Consider the following 16,799-nt stretch of genomic DNA (forward strand, 5'->3'; position numbering starts at 1 on the left):
GATCCAATACTAGACTGGTTTCAGCAGTCACAGTAAAGAGAGACATGGATTTCACCAAAAATATTGATAATCCACATGGTGGGATATCCAAGGGTACGCCACAAAACTCACAGGAAATGGAATTAGATGACAAGATTATTGTAAAGAAACTTTTTTTTAAAATGCAAGGTGATAATATTTATTTACAAAGTGAGTAAGATACGTAGGCACATGAGGGCTTTATTTATTTTTTTTTGCTTTATTTATTATTATTATTTTTTGACAGGCAGAGTGGACAGTGAGAGAGAGAGACAGAGAGAAAGGTCTTCCTTTGCCGTTGGTTCACCCTCCAATGGCCGCTGCGGCCGGCGCACCGTGCTGATCCGATGGTAGGAGCCAGGTGCTTCTCCTGGTCTCCCATGGGGTGCAGGGCCTAAGCACTTGGGCCATCCTCCACTGCACTCCCTGGCCACAGCAGAGAGCTGGCCTGGAAGAGGGGCAACCGGGACAGAATCCGGCGCCCCGACCGGGACTAGAACCCGGTGTGCCGGCGCCACAAGGCGGAGGATTAGCCTAGTGAGCCGCGGCGCCGGCCATATGAGGGCTTTATTTAGGGATTTTCATACTCTGCTGGCTGTGGGTCCATGAGGAAAAATCCCACTTCCGCTTTACCCAACATCTCAGGAGATTAGAAAGCACGAGTGTTCACGTGGCAGGACCCCAGTCCTGGGGAAGGGCAAGCACTTCCTGGGGAAGGGGTCAGCTGATTGACATGGAGATGGACAGGGTAGCATGGAGTGGGGGAGGTGTGAAAGCAGGCATTTTTGAAACTCACGCATGGTTATTTCATAAAACACGTTTGTCAGTAAGCTGGCCGCAGATCTCCCGTGTGAATCTCCCGCCCGGCGTTGCCAGCCTCCTGGAGCCGGGTGGCAAAGGGGGCTGAGCGTTGCGTCGCTCAGTTCAGACTTTGCTGTAACTCGCCGCAGATTGGTGGTGTTCCCAGTTAGTAATGTCGTATTTGCACTTAGGAAGTGAAGTCTTTGTCTCTGTCAGTCTGACTAAAGGTTTGCCATTTTTGTTCATATCATCAAAGAATCAGCTTTGATTTGGTGAATTTGTTTTTCTATTCTTTATTTCTTTCATTTCCACTCTAATTTTTATTATTTCCTTCCCTTGAGTTTGGTCCACTCTTCTTCCCAGTTCTTTAAGGTGGAAGGCTTAGGTTGTACTTTTGAGATCTTTCAATATTGTGTGAACAATTATAAAATTCTCTTAATCACTTAAGTTCAACAAATGTTTATTGAACGTCATAGTTCTACTCACGTTTCCTGTTATGCTTTTGTTTTCCTTTGTCAAAGGTGTTTTCTAATTTTCCTTGGGATTTCCCTTCTGTTTCATCACTCATTCAGGAGTATTTTCTTTAATTTCCACATATTTATGAATTTCCAAAACTTCCTTCTGTCGCTGATTCTCTGGCTTCAGCTTGGCCCTGCCCTGGCTGGTGTGAGCATTTGAGGAGTGAACGTACGTGGAAAATCTCTCTCTCTCTGCCATTCAATATTCAAATTCTATAGATTTAAACAGTACACATTTTCTATGGACTTCTTGAAGATCTCTCGTGTGCTTGGATTTTAAAATGTTTTATAGCAAAATAAATTAATCTTTTAATTCCATTTTCCATGAACTTTTTGAGTTCTTGTTGTCTAAGCCCCGCAGCATAATTCCTAATTGTTGCTTTTTTGGTTATCTTTTCAGTCAAAGAAACAAAAAATTGAAATTTTATAAAATTAAAAATTTTTAAATTTAAACATTAAAATCTTATGCTACATTTTATATTGAATTACATAGTTATCTTCACCAGTCCTCTCAATTTTTAATGTAGGTTCAAATTCTTTCTAATATGCTTTCAATTATGCCTGAATAATTTCCTTTGGTATTTCTAGCTACACATGACTCTTAGTACTGACTTCTGTCAGGTTTTGCTTACCCTAGGTTACCTTAATTCCTCCTTCACATTCTTTTTTTTTTTTTAAATATTTATTTATTTATTTAAAAGTCAGAATTAGAGAGAGAGAGAGAAAGAGAGAGAGGCAGAGAGAGGGAGGGAGGGGGGAAAGGAAGTCTTCCATCTGCTGGTTCACTCCCCAGATGGCCGCAATGGCTGGAGCTGTGCTGATCCGAAGCCAGGAGCCAGGAACTTCCTCCAGGTCTCCCATGTGGGTATAAGAGCCCAAGGACTTGCACCATCCTCCACTGCTTTCCCAGGCCACAGCAGAGAGCTGGACCAGAACTGGAGCAGCCGGGACTTGCGCATGTGGGATGCTGGCCCTGCAGGCAGTGGCTTTACCGGCAACGCCACAGCGCCGGCCCCCTTCCTCCACATTCAGAGGACATTGTTGGTGATTGCAGAGTTCTTGGTTCGTCGTCTCTTTCTTTCAGCCCCTTAAACCTCTTCCCTGCAGTCTGACTCCCATGGTCTCTGATGAGCAGCAGGCCAAAAATCTGTGGATTCCCTGGATGTGATGAGTTGTCTCTCTTGTTGCTTTCGAGATTCTTTTGTTGTCTTTGGCTTTCAGTAGTTTAACTATTGTGTGTTTGGATGAAGACATCTTTCAGTTTTTCCTACTTGGAGTTTTGGGAGCTTTCTGAATGTGCAGATCAGTGTTTTTCATGAAAGTTGTGAAGTCCCAGGGCAGGTGTTCGGCGGTAGCTGTGCTGCCCCATGGGATGCCTGCATTTCCTATCAGAGTTCCTGGGCTTCAGGCTCAGCTTCCTGCTGCTGCACACCCTGGGACACGGTAGGCGAGGGCTCTAGCGTTGTGTCCCTCGCACGAGTAGGAGACCTGGATGGAATGCCTGGCTCCTGGCGTCAGCCTGGGGAGTGAACCAGCACAGGAGATCTCTCTCCTTCTCAAATACATTTTAAAAAAAAATTAACAAATTTAACAAAATTGTGAAGGCTTCAGTCATTATTTCCTCAAATATTCGCACCCTGTTCTCGCCTTTCCTTCGGGGACTGCACGCACAGGCTGTGTACTCCGTGGCTTCTCAGCACGTCTCCGGGCGGAGTTATTTGTCTCCATCCTCTCTCCTTTCTCCCCTCAGCCTGGACAGTCTCAGCTGATCTCTCCTCAGGTTCACTTTTTCCCTGGAAGTTCAAATATGTTGTCATGGAGTCCCTTTAGTAAATTTTTATTTCAGTGTTTACATTTTCAATTCCAGAGTTTTTATTTCTTAAACCTTTTGTTTACCAGTATTGGTGATTAAAGCGCATTTAATTCCTAAGATATGGTTTCCTTTAGTTTTAGGAACATATTTATAATAGCTGATTTAAAGTCTAATGCCTGGGCTTCCTAGCGACGTTCATATTAACTTCATTTGATTCCCTGTAGATCGGTCTAGTTTTCTATTTCTTTGCTGGTATGTAATTTTTTTGGGTGGAAATCTGGACATTTTGAATAACGTGTGGAAACTCTAGAAATCATCTTCCTCTCTCCTTCGGAGTTTGCTGTTGCTTTTGTTTGGCTAGCGAGTGCCGGACTAACTCTGCCAAGTCTCGGTTCAGGTGGGTCACGCTGGGCTAGTGGCTGGGCCGAGGTTTCCATAAAGGCACCGGAGCAGCGTGTTTCCGGGTCTCTGCTGGAGGGTGGCTTGCACTGTTCCCGGCTTTCACTCCCTCAAGTTCATCAGGGGTAAGAGATTGCGGCCTTCGAGCTTGCGCACGGTCCTGCGTGCCCTGTGCGGCTTTCTGGATTCCCGGGACTACGCCAAGCTTACCAAGGAGCCCTGTGGACTCCCAGTCCCCACTTTTTCCTTCCGGTTATTTTGGTCTGCCTCTCGTGGTCCTGCTGGTTCCACCACCGCAGGTAGCTGCCACGTTAAACAGCGGCTGTCGATTGCTATGACAAACGCCCCAGGAACAGGGCTGTTGGCACAGGGCCAGTTCTGAGCCAGCTCGCATCGGGTCAAGCCCTGAGACTCTTCCAGGTGCTGCCACACGGGTCCACAACAGCTGTGAGCGGGGCTCTGAGGAAGAAACCATCCTGGCGGCTCCAGCGGCTGCTGGGCTGCAGGTTTTCCCAGCTACAGAAATCACACAACTGTGGAGGAGAAGGTAGGAACTGGGCGACTCCGATGCAATAAAGCTCACTGTTCTCAGCCAGACTGAGCGATTGTTCTCGGACAAACACTGCTGGGATTGTTACAAGCCTGTGGCTGATCCCGGGGTCCTGCAGAGAGCGGTTGTGACTATTTTTGCCAGTGTTCTCCCTCCCGTGGAGAACAGCTTCCCCATCACCCCTCTGAAATGCTTCCCCCACTGTCCTCTTTCTCCCTCGTTATCCTGAAGAGGACCCGCGGCCTCTAGTTGTCCACCCTACCAGTAATACGAAGAGGCAACGCCAAACGCCAAGCATACATAAGAAATGATGAATCCCCGGGGACAGGCCCGAGGCTTCCGAGAAACACTGCTCTCAGGCTCTCTCCCACGTGTGGCGTCCATGGGAAGCATCAGAGGTCTGCCAAGTCCTCCTTGTTGGCGAGCTAAGACTTCTGGGAAAATGGCAGTGAGACGGATTTAGGTCTGTGTTCCTCCCCAGGAGACTGTGAAGTAATGTTGGAAGGACAGGCCAGAGGGAGATTGTTTGGTTCTAATCTTCTGGGCTAATTAATTTGAAAACGACGTGTTTAAATAGAAGCATTGGAGGGGAGGTGCTAACATTTGATAATTCTGCCTGGTGGGTGCGTAGGTACTTGTTATTGGAACTCTTCATTCTCATATCCATACATGCGCACACACACTCACACGCACACACGCACACACAGAGGCAGCCCTTGCTTTGCAGGTCTAGGTACACCTGACGTCAACTATGACCTTGCAAACTCCAGGCCCTCAATAATATAACCCAAATGTCGGTGATGTCACGAATGTGAGTAAATTCATACAGTAGAAACTTCTGCCCCCAACTTTTCAGTGTGCAAATTCTTAGGTAAACAGCAGGTGTCCGTGGTGAACAGTGGCCAATCAGAGCAGTTCCTGGTGAACAGTGGCCAATCAGAGCAGTGCTTTCAAGGCCTGTCAGCTGTTTCCTAGTCTGACAGTGACTGGTCATAGCACAGGGGCCCTTTGGTTCAGGCACTGGAGCAAGGTGTGCGATTGTGTGGCTTCCTTTTCTCCAGGGATAAACCTACACAGCACGGTATAGAAATGGATAGGGTCTCTTGGGGCTGCCGCCTGTGGTGTAGCTGGTAAAGCCACTGCCTGCAGTGCCGGCATCCTATATGAGTGCCAGTTCGAGTCCTGGCTGCTCCTCTTGTGATCCAGCTCCCTGCTATGGCTTGGGAAAGCAGTGAAAGATGGCCCAAGTCCTTGGGACCCTGCACCCACATGGGAGACCTGGAAGAAGCTCCAGGCTCCTGGCTTCGGATCAGCCCAACTCTGGCCGTTTCGGCCATATGGGGAGTGAACCAGCGAATGGAAGACCTCTCTCTCTCTCTCTCTGCCTCTGCCTCTCTGTAACTCTGCCTTTCAAATAAATAAATATATAAATCTTTAAAAAAATAATGGATAACTGACAAAACAAATTGGTCAACAAAGGTGAAAGTACCTCTAAGAAAAAAAATGATGCAGTTGGAACAGCAGTGAAATCCTAATGAAATGTAAATGAAGTGTAGAGGAAACAGACAAGGCTGTCCACGCAGCCCTCAGGACTCATTCCATGTGAACTGAGGAGGGGCAGAGAGGGCGAGGGCCTCCCAGCCGGACGCTTTGCCCAGCCCAGGAAAGACGGCTCTCATCTGCAACAGTTCTGCTCCCAGCACCGGCCCTGTTGCAGTTACTCCTGATAACATTGCTTTACATACAAGAAATAAAGCACTCTAATTTTCCGCATCTGCAATGTTTGACATTACAGTGTATTGAATTACTAGGTTTTCTATTATTTTTACTAACCCATACATTTGTTGTTTTTAAGATTTATTTTATTTATTTGAAAGACAGAAGTACAGAGAGAGGTAGAGTCAGAGAGAGAGAAAGGTCTTCCATCCACTGGTTCACTCCCCAGGAGGCTGCAAAGGCCAGAGCTGAGCTGATCTGAAGCCAGGAGCCAGGAGCTTCTTCCGGTTCTCCTACTTCTTTGGGTCCAGGGGCCCAAGCACTTGGGCCATCTTCTACTGCTTTCCCAGGCCATAGCAAAGAGCTGGATTGGAAGAGGAGCAGCCAGGACTTGAACCAGCACCCATATGGGATGCTGACACTGCAGGTTGGGGCTTTATCCCACTGCACCACAGCGAGGACTCCTAACCTACACATTTGTAACCATCAGTTAAACAAGTTTTGAATGTTTTGACAACGTTTTTAAAGACTATGGAACAATCATTTCCCATTGATTCTTAAGAGAATTTTGCTTGGTTCATGGTCACTTCCATTGTCTAGAGCTCCAGGGCAAACGAGGACTGCATGTGTTTGTGTCTGAGTGTATTATATATAATATACATATATTCTATATGTGTTTGCCCATGTGTGTACAACATGTATGCAATATATATTACATATGTGTATGCAATATGGACGCTATATATGTGTGTGCGATGTGTATGCTATATATTACATATGTATACACACTATGCATGCTATATATTATGTGTACAACATACATGCAATATATGTGCCATATGTGCGCAATATATTACATGTACATACATACTGTGTATGCTATATATATGTGCGTGTAACATATATGTGATATATTTTATAGCCACATGTATGCAATATATTACATGTGTATATATACTATGTGTGTATATACTATATATGTGTGTACACAATATGTATGCAATATATTATTTGTGTATACAATATTTTGCAATATATATTAAATATGCATGTATGCAATATATACATATATATTGCATGTGCATACAATTTGTATGCGATATATGTGTGTATACAACATGTATGTGATATATTCTATATGTGTGTGCAGCATATATATAAAATTGAAATCGTCAAAGACTTTAGGGAAACAGCTAGATAAAGGTTATCTTCGGCACACAGATGATGTTGATAAACCACCCAGTGGCAAACGCAGACAAAAGAGTGTATTTTTTCCGCTCTGGGAGCTTGTCCATCGGGGCATAAATGATTGAAAATGAGCTCCTGGCAACCAATGAAGAAACTGAGGCATGCGGGGTGCAGGGCCCGGTGGCGCCGGCGGGCGGTGCTGCGGGCGCGGCGGCCACGCCAGCCCCGCCGCGCGCCAGGCCCGCACCCGCCCGCCCGCCCGCCCGGTGCGCACGGCGGGGACCGCGGCTCGCGCGGGCGGCGGGGGCGGCGGGGCGCGCGCGGCGGCGGCGGCGGGAGCGGCGGGAGCTGTGGCGGCGGCGGATGGCCCAGAGCTGATCTATGCGGCGCCTGGAGGGGCTGTGCCTGCGGCGGCGGCGGCGGCGGCGGCGGCGGGGCCCTGCCCGCGAGCGGAGCGGGGACAAGATGAAGTACCAGAAATACCTGACGGTGCTGCAGATGGCCATCGGCGTCACCCCCTCCAACCGCGGCAGCCTGCTGCCGCTCAAGAGGAAGCTGTGGTGAGCGCGGCGCGGCGCGGCGCGGTGCGGTGCGGTGCGGTGCGGTGCGCGCGAGCGCCGAGCCCCAGCCCGCACCGGGCGCCGGCCGGGGCCGCCCGGGCGGGGGCCGGGGCGGGCGGGCAGGCGGGCAGCCAGGCCGCGGGGCCCGGCCCGCCGGAGCGCGGGGCGCAGCAGCCATGTCGGCGCCCTGCGGGCTGCTGCCGCGCGGCCCTGGCTGTGCCGGGCCACACGTAGGGCGGCGCGGGGCGGCCGGGCTCACCGCAGCGGCTCCCGCACCCGGCTCCTCCGTTCTGTGAACCCGCATCCATCCAGCCAGCCAATGCAGGCTCGGGATTTCAGGGCAGGCTTCCTGCGGGTCGCGAGCGCGCGATCGCTCGCCGCGGTGCGCGGTCCCCGTGACTGCTCCGAGCGCATCGGTGCGGGGTCCGCAGCGGAGGGCGCGCCGCCGCCGCGCGGGCTCTGGCTTGCGGGACCGTGGGCACCTTGTTCGGTGCTATGTGTCGCTTGCACGCGGTCCCGTTCCTGGAAGAAGCCGGGCTGGGAGTTCTGCGCGCCCGGGGTCCCGTCGTTCGCGGCCGGGCGCCCGACCGTGCGGGGCGTTCTCGGGTACCTGCACCCAGCCGAGGCGTCCTTTGGATCTGGGGTTCAGGCTGGGAGGTTCTACCGCAAAAGCCGTTGTAGGGCAAAAAAGGGAAGGCGAGTGTGGGGCGCAGGTGCCAGGGATCGTGGTGGGCGCAGGTCGTGTTAATGTTACCGTGAGTGGCCAGTTGTAGGTCCTTAAGGCATTCCTTGGTCGTCTGATTTAATAATAGGGCTGTGGATGCAGACAGGCAGGCGGGCTTAGGTATTCGAGGAAAGTGAGTCCTGCTGTGAAAGAATTGCCCAAGGTGTATAAATTGACCTGCCCCAAAAAATGGAGGGTCAAAAAATGGAAGAGTTTTGGAGGCAAAGCAATAAATATGGGTGGCAGTGCTCAGACTTGAGCTGTGACCCAGGCAGCTTCCTGGAGCGCCCGTTTCTCCCGGTAGCCGTCCGCACCCGGGGGTTCTCTTGCAGGTCGGCTGTGCCGGGAAGGCAGGCGCCTGCCTGGACAGCAGGTGCTTAGCTGCGCTATTGCCTTTCTCCCTGCTGCACCCTGTTTGTTTTTTAATTTGGTGAGCAGCAAATGGTGACACCCCCAAGACAAGACTGGTGGGAGCAGGTAGCAGCTGAACTAAATGCCTTGGGAAGAAGACCAGCGAGTAAGTCGTGAGGATGTGACTGCGGAAGGTGACTTTGATGGGGGAAGGGGCATTGGCAGATCGGATCAGGTGTCTGCAGCCTGATGCCCCACCCTGCTTCCCTCTGAGTGTCTGTCAATAACCAGCACTTAGGGCTGGCGCCATGGCTCACTTGGTTAATCCTCCGACTGCGGCGCTGGCATCCCATATGGGCACCAGGTTCTAGTCCCGGCTGCTCCTCTTCCAGTCCAGCTCTCTGCTGTGGCCCGGGAAGGCAGTGGAGGATGGCCCAAGTCCCTGGGCCCTGCACCTGCATGGGAGACCAGAAGCACCTGGCTCCTGGCTTCAGATCAGCGCAGCGTGCCGGCCGTAGCAGCCATTTGAGGGGTGAATCGACGGAAGGAAGACCTTTCTCTTTGTCTCTCCCTTTCACTGTCTATAACTCTACCTGTCAAATAAATAAAATAAAATAAAATAACCAGCACTTAAATGTTCTACTTACTGTTCCTACACGTTGTCCCTGTCCCCACTAGAATGGGGGAGGGGCTCTTTATTTCATTACTAGGTCCCTTGCAACTGGTTTCTGGCACAAAATAGTTTCTCAATAAACAGTTTTTAGATAAATGAATTACTCATAATGCCCAGCTGGGAAAATGTTAAGGTAATCTGTTTTCTTGATGCTTGGTTTTAAAAATTAAGATGTTAGAGTGACATTTGAATGCTACTAGGCATCACAAAGTTCAGGAGTTAGCTTGGTTCTCTTCCAACACTGGAGTGCTACTTCCCCTTTTTTTTTTTTAAGATTTATTTATTTATTTGAAAGTCTGAGTTACACAGTGAGAGAAGGAGAGGCAGAGAGAGAGAGACCAGGAGGGAGAGGTTTTCCATCCACTGGTTCACTCCCCATTTGACCACAACAGCCAGAGCTGTGCTGATCCGAAGCCAGGAACCATGAGCTTCTTCCAGGTTTCCCATGCGGGTACAGGGGCCCAAGAACTTGGGCCATCTTCTACTGCTTTCCCAGGCCGTAGCAGAGAGCTGAATTGGAAGTGGAACACCTGGGACTCAAACTGGCGCCCATATGGGATGCCAGCAGTGAAGGCTGTGGCTTTACCCACTATGCCACAGCGCTGGCCTGGAGTGCTACTTCTTGAAGCACATCTCCCAAACACACGGTTTGTGAAGAGAGGACACAGGGAAATAAAAGCCAGGCAAAATGTGTACTCAGTGCTTTAGGGCCAGGGAGAAAAACTCTTACGAATCAATGACCAGGAAAAGGCAGGCAAGATTTTGTTGACCTTTTCCTTAGTGTTAGCAGAGCTTTTCAGAATTTTCACTCAGTGTTATTCTCATTTCTTTTTTTTTTTTTTTAAGATTTATTTTATTTATTTGAAAGACAGAGTTACAGAGAGAGGTCGAGACAGAGAGAGAGGTCTTCCATCCGCTGGTTCACTCCCCAGATGGCCTCAATGGCCGGAGCTGCACCGATCCAAAGCCAGGAGCCAAGAGCTTCTTCCTGGTCTCCCACATGGGTGCAGGGGCCCAAGCACTTGGGCCATCTTCTATTGCTTTCCCAGGCCACAGCGAGAGCTGGATTAGGAGTGGAGCAGCCAGGACTAGAACTGGTGCCCTTATGGGATGGCGACGCTTCAGGCCAGGGCTTTAACCTGCTGCTCCACAGTGCCAGCCCCTAATCTGGTTTCAACTGTGGTCAAAGAGCGTAGTCTACCAAGACTCTATATTGCATGGTACCTTTAAATTTTTAATTAAAAAAAAATGTTCTATATTGGAGACTACCTGATTCATTTATCTCTTCTACCCTCTGGAATCTCCTTGTAGATACTGTTTGGTTTCACCCATGTCATCAGAACTGCAGGTGTGGATTGGAGATGTGGGTGCCAGTACGTGGCTGGAAGATGGGAGGATGTAGGTGCTGACGGCAGGGTAGTAGGTGACAGCCAGTGGCAGACACAAGCAATGCCCATTACAGAATGGGAGCTGAGGGCCAGTGCTGTGGCGTAACAGGCTAAGCCACTGTCTGCAGCACCAGCATCCTGTATGGGTGCCTGTTCAAGTCCCAGCTGTTCCACTTCCAATACAGCTCCCTGCTGATTCACCTGGGAAAGCAGTGGAAGATGGCCCAAGTGCTCGGGGCCCTGCTACCCACATGGGAGACCTGGAGGAAGCTCCTGGCTCCCGGCTCAGATCAGCCCAGCTCTGGCTGTTGTGGCCAACTGGGGAGTAAATCAGTGTATGGGAGGTCTTTCTCTTTATGTCTCTTACTCTCTCTCTGTCTCTGTAACTCTGCCTTTAAAAACAAACAAATAAAAAAAAAAGTAAAATGTGAACTTGTGCTACAAAAATTGGTCATAGCATGCATGAAGACATCTATGAGCATTTGTCTGTTTTTCTGTCTTTGAATGATTATAGTCTACCTGGGAAGACTGCACTCCTACCAAGCTTGTGCCTGTCTGAAAGGCAGGGTTCAATGGCCTGGGGTTTTGTTGCCCCTCGTGCCTCTAGGTTGGGCATTGTTCCTGACAGTTTTCCTCTGTGCAGTCTCTTCTGTCTCTCCGATTGGCTCTGCAAGTCCCTTAAGGCAGGGCTGGGGAGTCTTTTTTCTGCCAAGGGTCATTTGCATATTTGTGACATCATTCACGGGCCATACAAAATAATCAACTTAAAAACTAGCCTGCTATTTAATTGAATTTTGAGTCCTGCCTGCCGGTACCTTGGCAGGACCAGACAGGATGATTTCATGGGCTTGTACCTTCCCCATCCTGCCTTATTAAAACAAAACAAAACAAAAAAGATTTATTGATTTTGAAAGTCAGAATTACAGAGAAAGAGGGAGAGACAGAGAGAGGGAGAGAGAATCTTCCATCTACTGGTTTACTCCCCAGGTGGCCACACAGCCAGGGCTGGGCTAGGGCTGTGCCAGGGGTTGGCCAGGCTGAACCCAGGAGTTAGGAGCTTCCTCCAGGTCTCCCACATGTGTATAGGGGCCCAGGATCTTGGCCATCTTCCACTGCTTTCCTGGGTGCATTAGCAGAGAGCTGGAACAGAAGCAGCTGGGACTCAAACCAGTGCCCATATGGGATGCTGGCATCGCAGGCAGTGGCCTTACCCCCCACGCCACCACCGCAGCCCAGCCTTACGGCCTGTTATATTTGCTGACTAATTTAGGCAGAAACTACAGCAGACTGACGGTCAGACCTGCAGCGGTGTGGCCCACAGGGACCTTCTCCCCCTTGTTCTTCTCCAAGACACTCAGGCATGTGGTATTCGGTTCTGAGTGAGGACTGTTAGGAGCCTGGGGGAAGGCATGTCCTCTTACAGAGATCTGTCACTGTGTGGCCTCTAACGTCCTTGTGGCCCTTTTGGTCCCCCCGAGGTAGCCAGTGATACAAAGCAGCAGAGAGCACTGCATTTCCTGGGGCTGCCACAGCAGCTGACGCAAAGCCGGTGGCTTCTAACAGTGGAGATGTACCGTCCCCCAGTTCTGGAGGCCAGACGTCCAACAGCAAGGCACTGGCAGGGCCCAGCTCCCTCGGAAGCTCTAGGAGAGACTCCGTCCCTGCCTCCTCCTGCTCCTGGTGGTGCCAGGTGTTCTTTCTGGCTGCCCTGAGCTGATCCCTGCCTCCGTCTTCCCCAGGCTTTCTCCTCCGTGTCACCTTATAAGGACACTTGTCATTGGATTTAGGGCCCACCTGCGTAATCCTGGATGATCTCATCTCAAGATCTTTAACTCAATTACCTCTGCAAAGGCCTTTTTTCTAAATAAGGTGACATTCATTCCGCTGCTCAGCAGGTGTGAGGCCCAAGTAATTACTCCCCTTTTATGTAAAACGTGCAAAAGATTTTCATAACATGTTATTGCTGTCAGCAGTCTTGATTTTTGCACCGAGTGCTGTTAGCAGTGTTTCCATTGATCCTAACGGGCACAGGGGCCTCGTTTCATGTTCTTCATCCTCTGAAGCACGGTTTTGCTGGTTATTCAGAGACTCCTGAAGGCCCCGCCGTGTCGGCCTGATCCTTCAAGCAGTCATCCAGTCGTCAGATCCTGCACTCCAGCACCGCCACTCGTTACTCGTCAAGGCCTCTCAGGGCACCCCATGCCGCTGTCATTTGGCTTCAGCACCCCCGTGAGCTTTGTGCTGAATTTTTCCCGGTTTTGCGGATGAGGTCATTGGCTTGCCCAGAGCGACACACCAGTTTCTGTGCCATTTGTTGGGCTTAAAAAGACAACGAGAGGGGAAGGTGGCAGCCTAGAGAGTGTGATGAAAACCAGTGCCAGATGACTGGGCAGTGCCCTGGGTCCTCCTTTCTTCAGGGGTGGCCCCTGGCCACGCCCGGAACACCAGGGTCTTCCTGATGGGATGCGAGAGACTCTAAAATCCAAGTCCTTTTGTAACAAATTCAGTGAGCAAGTTCTAGGCAGGTACCCACCTTGTCATTTCTAAGTACAGCTGAGGGCTGTTGACAACCATTCCATTAGGTGAGTCAAGATTTCTAGGGGGCGGGCATTTGGCTGCCATGCGGGACACCCACATCCATATTGGCATTCCTAGATTCAAGTCCCAACTGCTTCCAGCTCCAGCGTCCCACTGACGTGCAGCTGATGGCTCAAGTGACTGGCCATGGCCGCCATGTGGCACATCGGGTCAAGTGCCCAGTTCCTGGCTTCAGTTTGGCTCAGGCCCAGCTGATGCATGCATTTGGGGAATGAACCAGCAGGTGGAAGACCCCAACCTCTCTCTCCATCTCCATCTCTTTCTGTTTCTCTGCATTTTAAATAAATACAAATGTAATGTTTCTGAAGCCTGACACTTAGAAACAAAAATTAGCATTTTACTTGCTTTTACTGAAATATCCTTCAGAAAGAATAAGCGCTGTCTTTTTCTGGTAGTTCTATTTTCTTTCTTTCTTTCTTTTTTTTTTTTTTTTTTTTTGGTGTGGGAATAGGTTCCTTCAGCCTCCCTTACACAGCTACCCTCCCGTACTTAGCAGTACCCCAGTGCCCTACTCCACACGGCTGCTGGAAATGCCCTCTTTGGAGGCGAAAGATGCTTTGCTGTCACTCCTGGGCATTGTCTTGAGTTGGCTGTAGCTGTCAATCACTGCCATTTTCAGAGAAATTTCTGGTAGGAGGACTGTTAGGTGTCACTTCGGAGCTATTTCTGTTCTTATGTAACTGCTTTGTTTTTACCCACTTGTTTTTGTCCAATTCTTTGTTGTTACTGAGTTCTTTTCCACTGGAAATTAGAAATGGGTGCAGCGGATGAATCTGGGAGTTGTCAGTCCCAAGTGGGCCATGGTCAGAAATGGCCGTGAGCCAGAACCCCTGAGTCAACAGCAAAATGGTCCCAGGGCGATGGGGGAGAGAACATTCCGGCAGAGGGAAGGGTCTGGGCCGCGGAGTGGAGTTGTGTTGCTGGGTGTGTATTTTGGACCAGTGGTAGTTCAGGTTTTGGTGGATTTAAAGGACTCTGCCCTACCGTGTCTAAGGGTTAGCCGTGCTTGTCTGGACCGCAGCCAACAGAGTGCAGCAGAGATTTCCAAGTGCAGGTGTGATGTGATGGATAGGGCTGTCCTCAGCCAGGGACATGCAGAAGCAGCAAGGGGCTGGTGGACAGTTTACTGGGGTGTTAATAATCCCTGGGCAGGTGCCAGCTACTGCCCAAGTGTGGGCCTGTGCAGGAAGCAGGCCGTGTTGGGCACACGCTCAGCAGGCGCGCTCTCCTGCTTCCCGGCGGGAGCTGGGTGCACACAGGCCTGGCCTGCCAGTGTCCAATGAAGGACCTGGCTCCAGGGGCCAGGCTGCGTTTGTTCTGTGAGTGCCGGGCGTGGGGTGAGAGCGTGCCCCTGGGTTTCTGTCTTCCAGGCGCAGCAGCCGTGCCCACAGGTACAGCCTGGCCCCAGGCAGGAGAAAGTGGGCAGAGGGAGAGGCAGACGTTTCCCGTTCCGCTGCCCTCAGGGGTGGGGAGCCTTTGTTCTTCCAAGGGCTGGGTGGATGATCACAGCCTCACTCGTGAGCCGTACAGAATTACCAGCCTGAAAGTCAGCCTGCTGCAGGGTTGTTGAATTTTGAGCCCCACCTTCGGTTGCCTTGGCAGGGCCAGACCCAGTGATTTTGTGGGCCTTGTGCAGCCCACGGGCTGGATGTTCTGCACTCTGGCTAAGCAGTAACACATGGTCAAGAATTCAGAGAAGAATTCATTATAAGCTACACAGTGATTTCCATACGGCCCAAGGGGAAAGATACAACGTGCATTCAGTCTCTAGCCTTGTTACCCTGTCACTAAATATCATTCTCCTAACTACTGGGGGGACAGTCCCCAAAGTCTGAATTTTTTAAAAGATTTATTCACTTACTTGAAAGTCAGAGTTACACAGAGGGAAAAGGAGAGGCACAAACAGAGAAGTCTTCCATCCTCTGGTTTACTCCCCAATTGGCCACAATGGTTGGAGCTCTGCCGATCCAAATCCAGGAGCCAGGATCTTCTTCTGGGTCCCCAACATGCTTTCAGGGGCCCAAGCACTTGGGCCATCTTCTACTGCTTTCCCAGGCCACAGCAAAGAGCTGGATTGGAAGTGGAGCAGCCGGGACTCAAACCGGCACCCATTTGGGATGCCGGCACTGCAGGCAGTGGCATCACCTGCTACCCCACAGCGCTGGCCCCTGAATGTTTTTTTAGATTATTTATTTGGGGGCTGGTGCTGTGGCGTAGCGAGCAAAGCCACCACCTGCAGTGCCAGCATCCCATATGGGATCTGGTTTCAGTACTGGCTGCTCCACTTCCAATTCAGCTCTCTGCTGTGCCCTGGGAAAGCAATAGAAGATGGCCCAAGTCCTTGGGCCCCTGTACCCATATGGGAGACCCAGAAGAAGCTCCTGGCTCCTGGCTTTGGATCGGCACAGTTCTGGCCATTGTGGCCATTTGGGGAGTGAACCAGTGAATGGAAGACCTCTCTCTCTCTCTCTGATTCTGCTCTCTGTGTCTCTGCCTTTCAAATAAATAAATAAATCTTTTTAAAAAGATTGTTTATTTGAAAGGCAGAATTAGAGAGAGGGACACACACACACACAGAGAGATGTCTTCCATCAGCAGGTGCACTCCCCAAGTTGCTGCAACAGCCAGGATTGGGCCAGGCCAAAGCCAGGAGCCAGGAGCTTCATCTGGGTCCCCCACGTGGATGCAGGGGCCCAGGGACTTGGGCCGACTTCTGCTGCTCTTTCAGGAGCATGAGCAGGGAGCTGGATCAGAAGTGGAGCAGCTGGGACATGAACCAGCACTGATGTGGGATGACAGTATCACAGGTAGTGTCTTAACCTGACTAACACTGGCCCCAGTCTGAATTATTAAGTTCAGATCCACACCATCACAGCTGGGGAAGAGTGGTACCTTGGGATTGAAAAAACTGTCTCTGCTCCACGTCAGGTGAAGCTGTCCTTAATGGGCTCTTTTTTTCTTTTTTTCTTCTACTTAAGTACAGTTCTCTTCATCAGAGCTGTAGAGGGGCCTCGATATTCCGTACATCCCCCAGGAAGCACGTGATTAGGTAGTGAGCAAGAGAAACAGCCCCTTAAACTGCACGGTATGTGCAGGTGCACCGGCCTCACTCGAGAGCTAACACTCCTTCGTGGTCCGGATTCTCGTTTAGTCTTCTCTTTGTTCCCCACCAAAAATGATGGGAGGTCATTGCTGAGCCCAGTGTCTGCTCACAGCTGGCCTCGTGGCTTTGCAAAGACCTGGTCAGGACTTTAAAGTGACTGAAATTGTTGGGTCCGTTCTCAGACCTCGTTCCCTGTCTAGGGAGGAGGCTGTGGGCCAGGTGGGTCCAGGGCTGGTCCTCGCCTGGCAGACGCCAGTTCTGCTCTGCTGGTTGTCACGGTGGGGAGCAAGAGGACCCATTCTTCTGCTTCCGGTGATGGCCACTGAGCTTAACGTTACCTTGAGTTAACTCTACGAAGTGTCATGGCCGTCACCCATTTATAAAATTTGGGTGGTATAA

General features: G+C 50.5%; 1 protein-coding gene across 6 annotated transcripts in view; it reads left to right on the plus strand.

Moving 5' to 3' along the window:
* The first annotated feature begins 7,333 nt into the window (after positions 1–7,333).
* The window catches only part of TJP1 (tight junction protein 1), a 261,027-nt gene continuing 251,561 nt past the window's right edge, over positions 7,334–16,799 (plus strand). For all 6 annotated transcript variants that reach the window (XM_051822263.2, XM_051822264.2, XM_051822265.2 and 3 more), the window contains exon 1: positions 7,334–7,563. In XM_051822263.2, the coding sequence (XP_051678223.2) occupies positions 7,385–7,563 (179 nt within the window). In that variant the 5' untranslated portion in view covers positions 7,334–7,384. The remainder of the gene's footprint in view (positions 7,564–16,799) is intronic.

The sequence above is a fragment of the Oryctolagus cuniculus genome, chromosome 12 (genome assembly GCF_964237555.1).
Source record: "Oryctolagus cuniculus chromosome 12, mOryCun1.1, whole genome shotgun sequence".
Lineage (NCBI taxonomy): Eukaryota > Metazoa > Chordata > Mammalia > Lagomorpha > Leporidae > Oryctolagus > Oryctolagus cuniculus.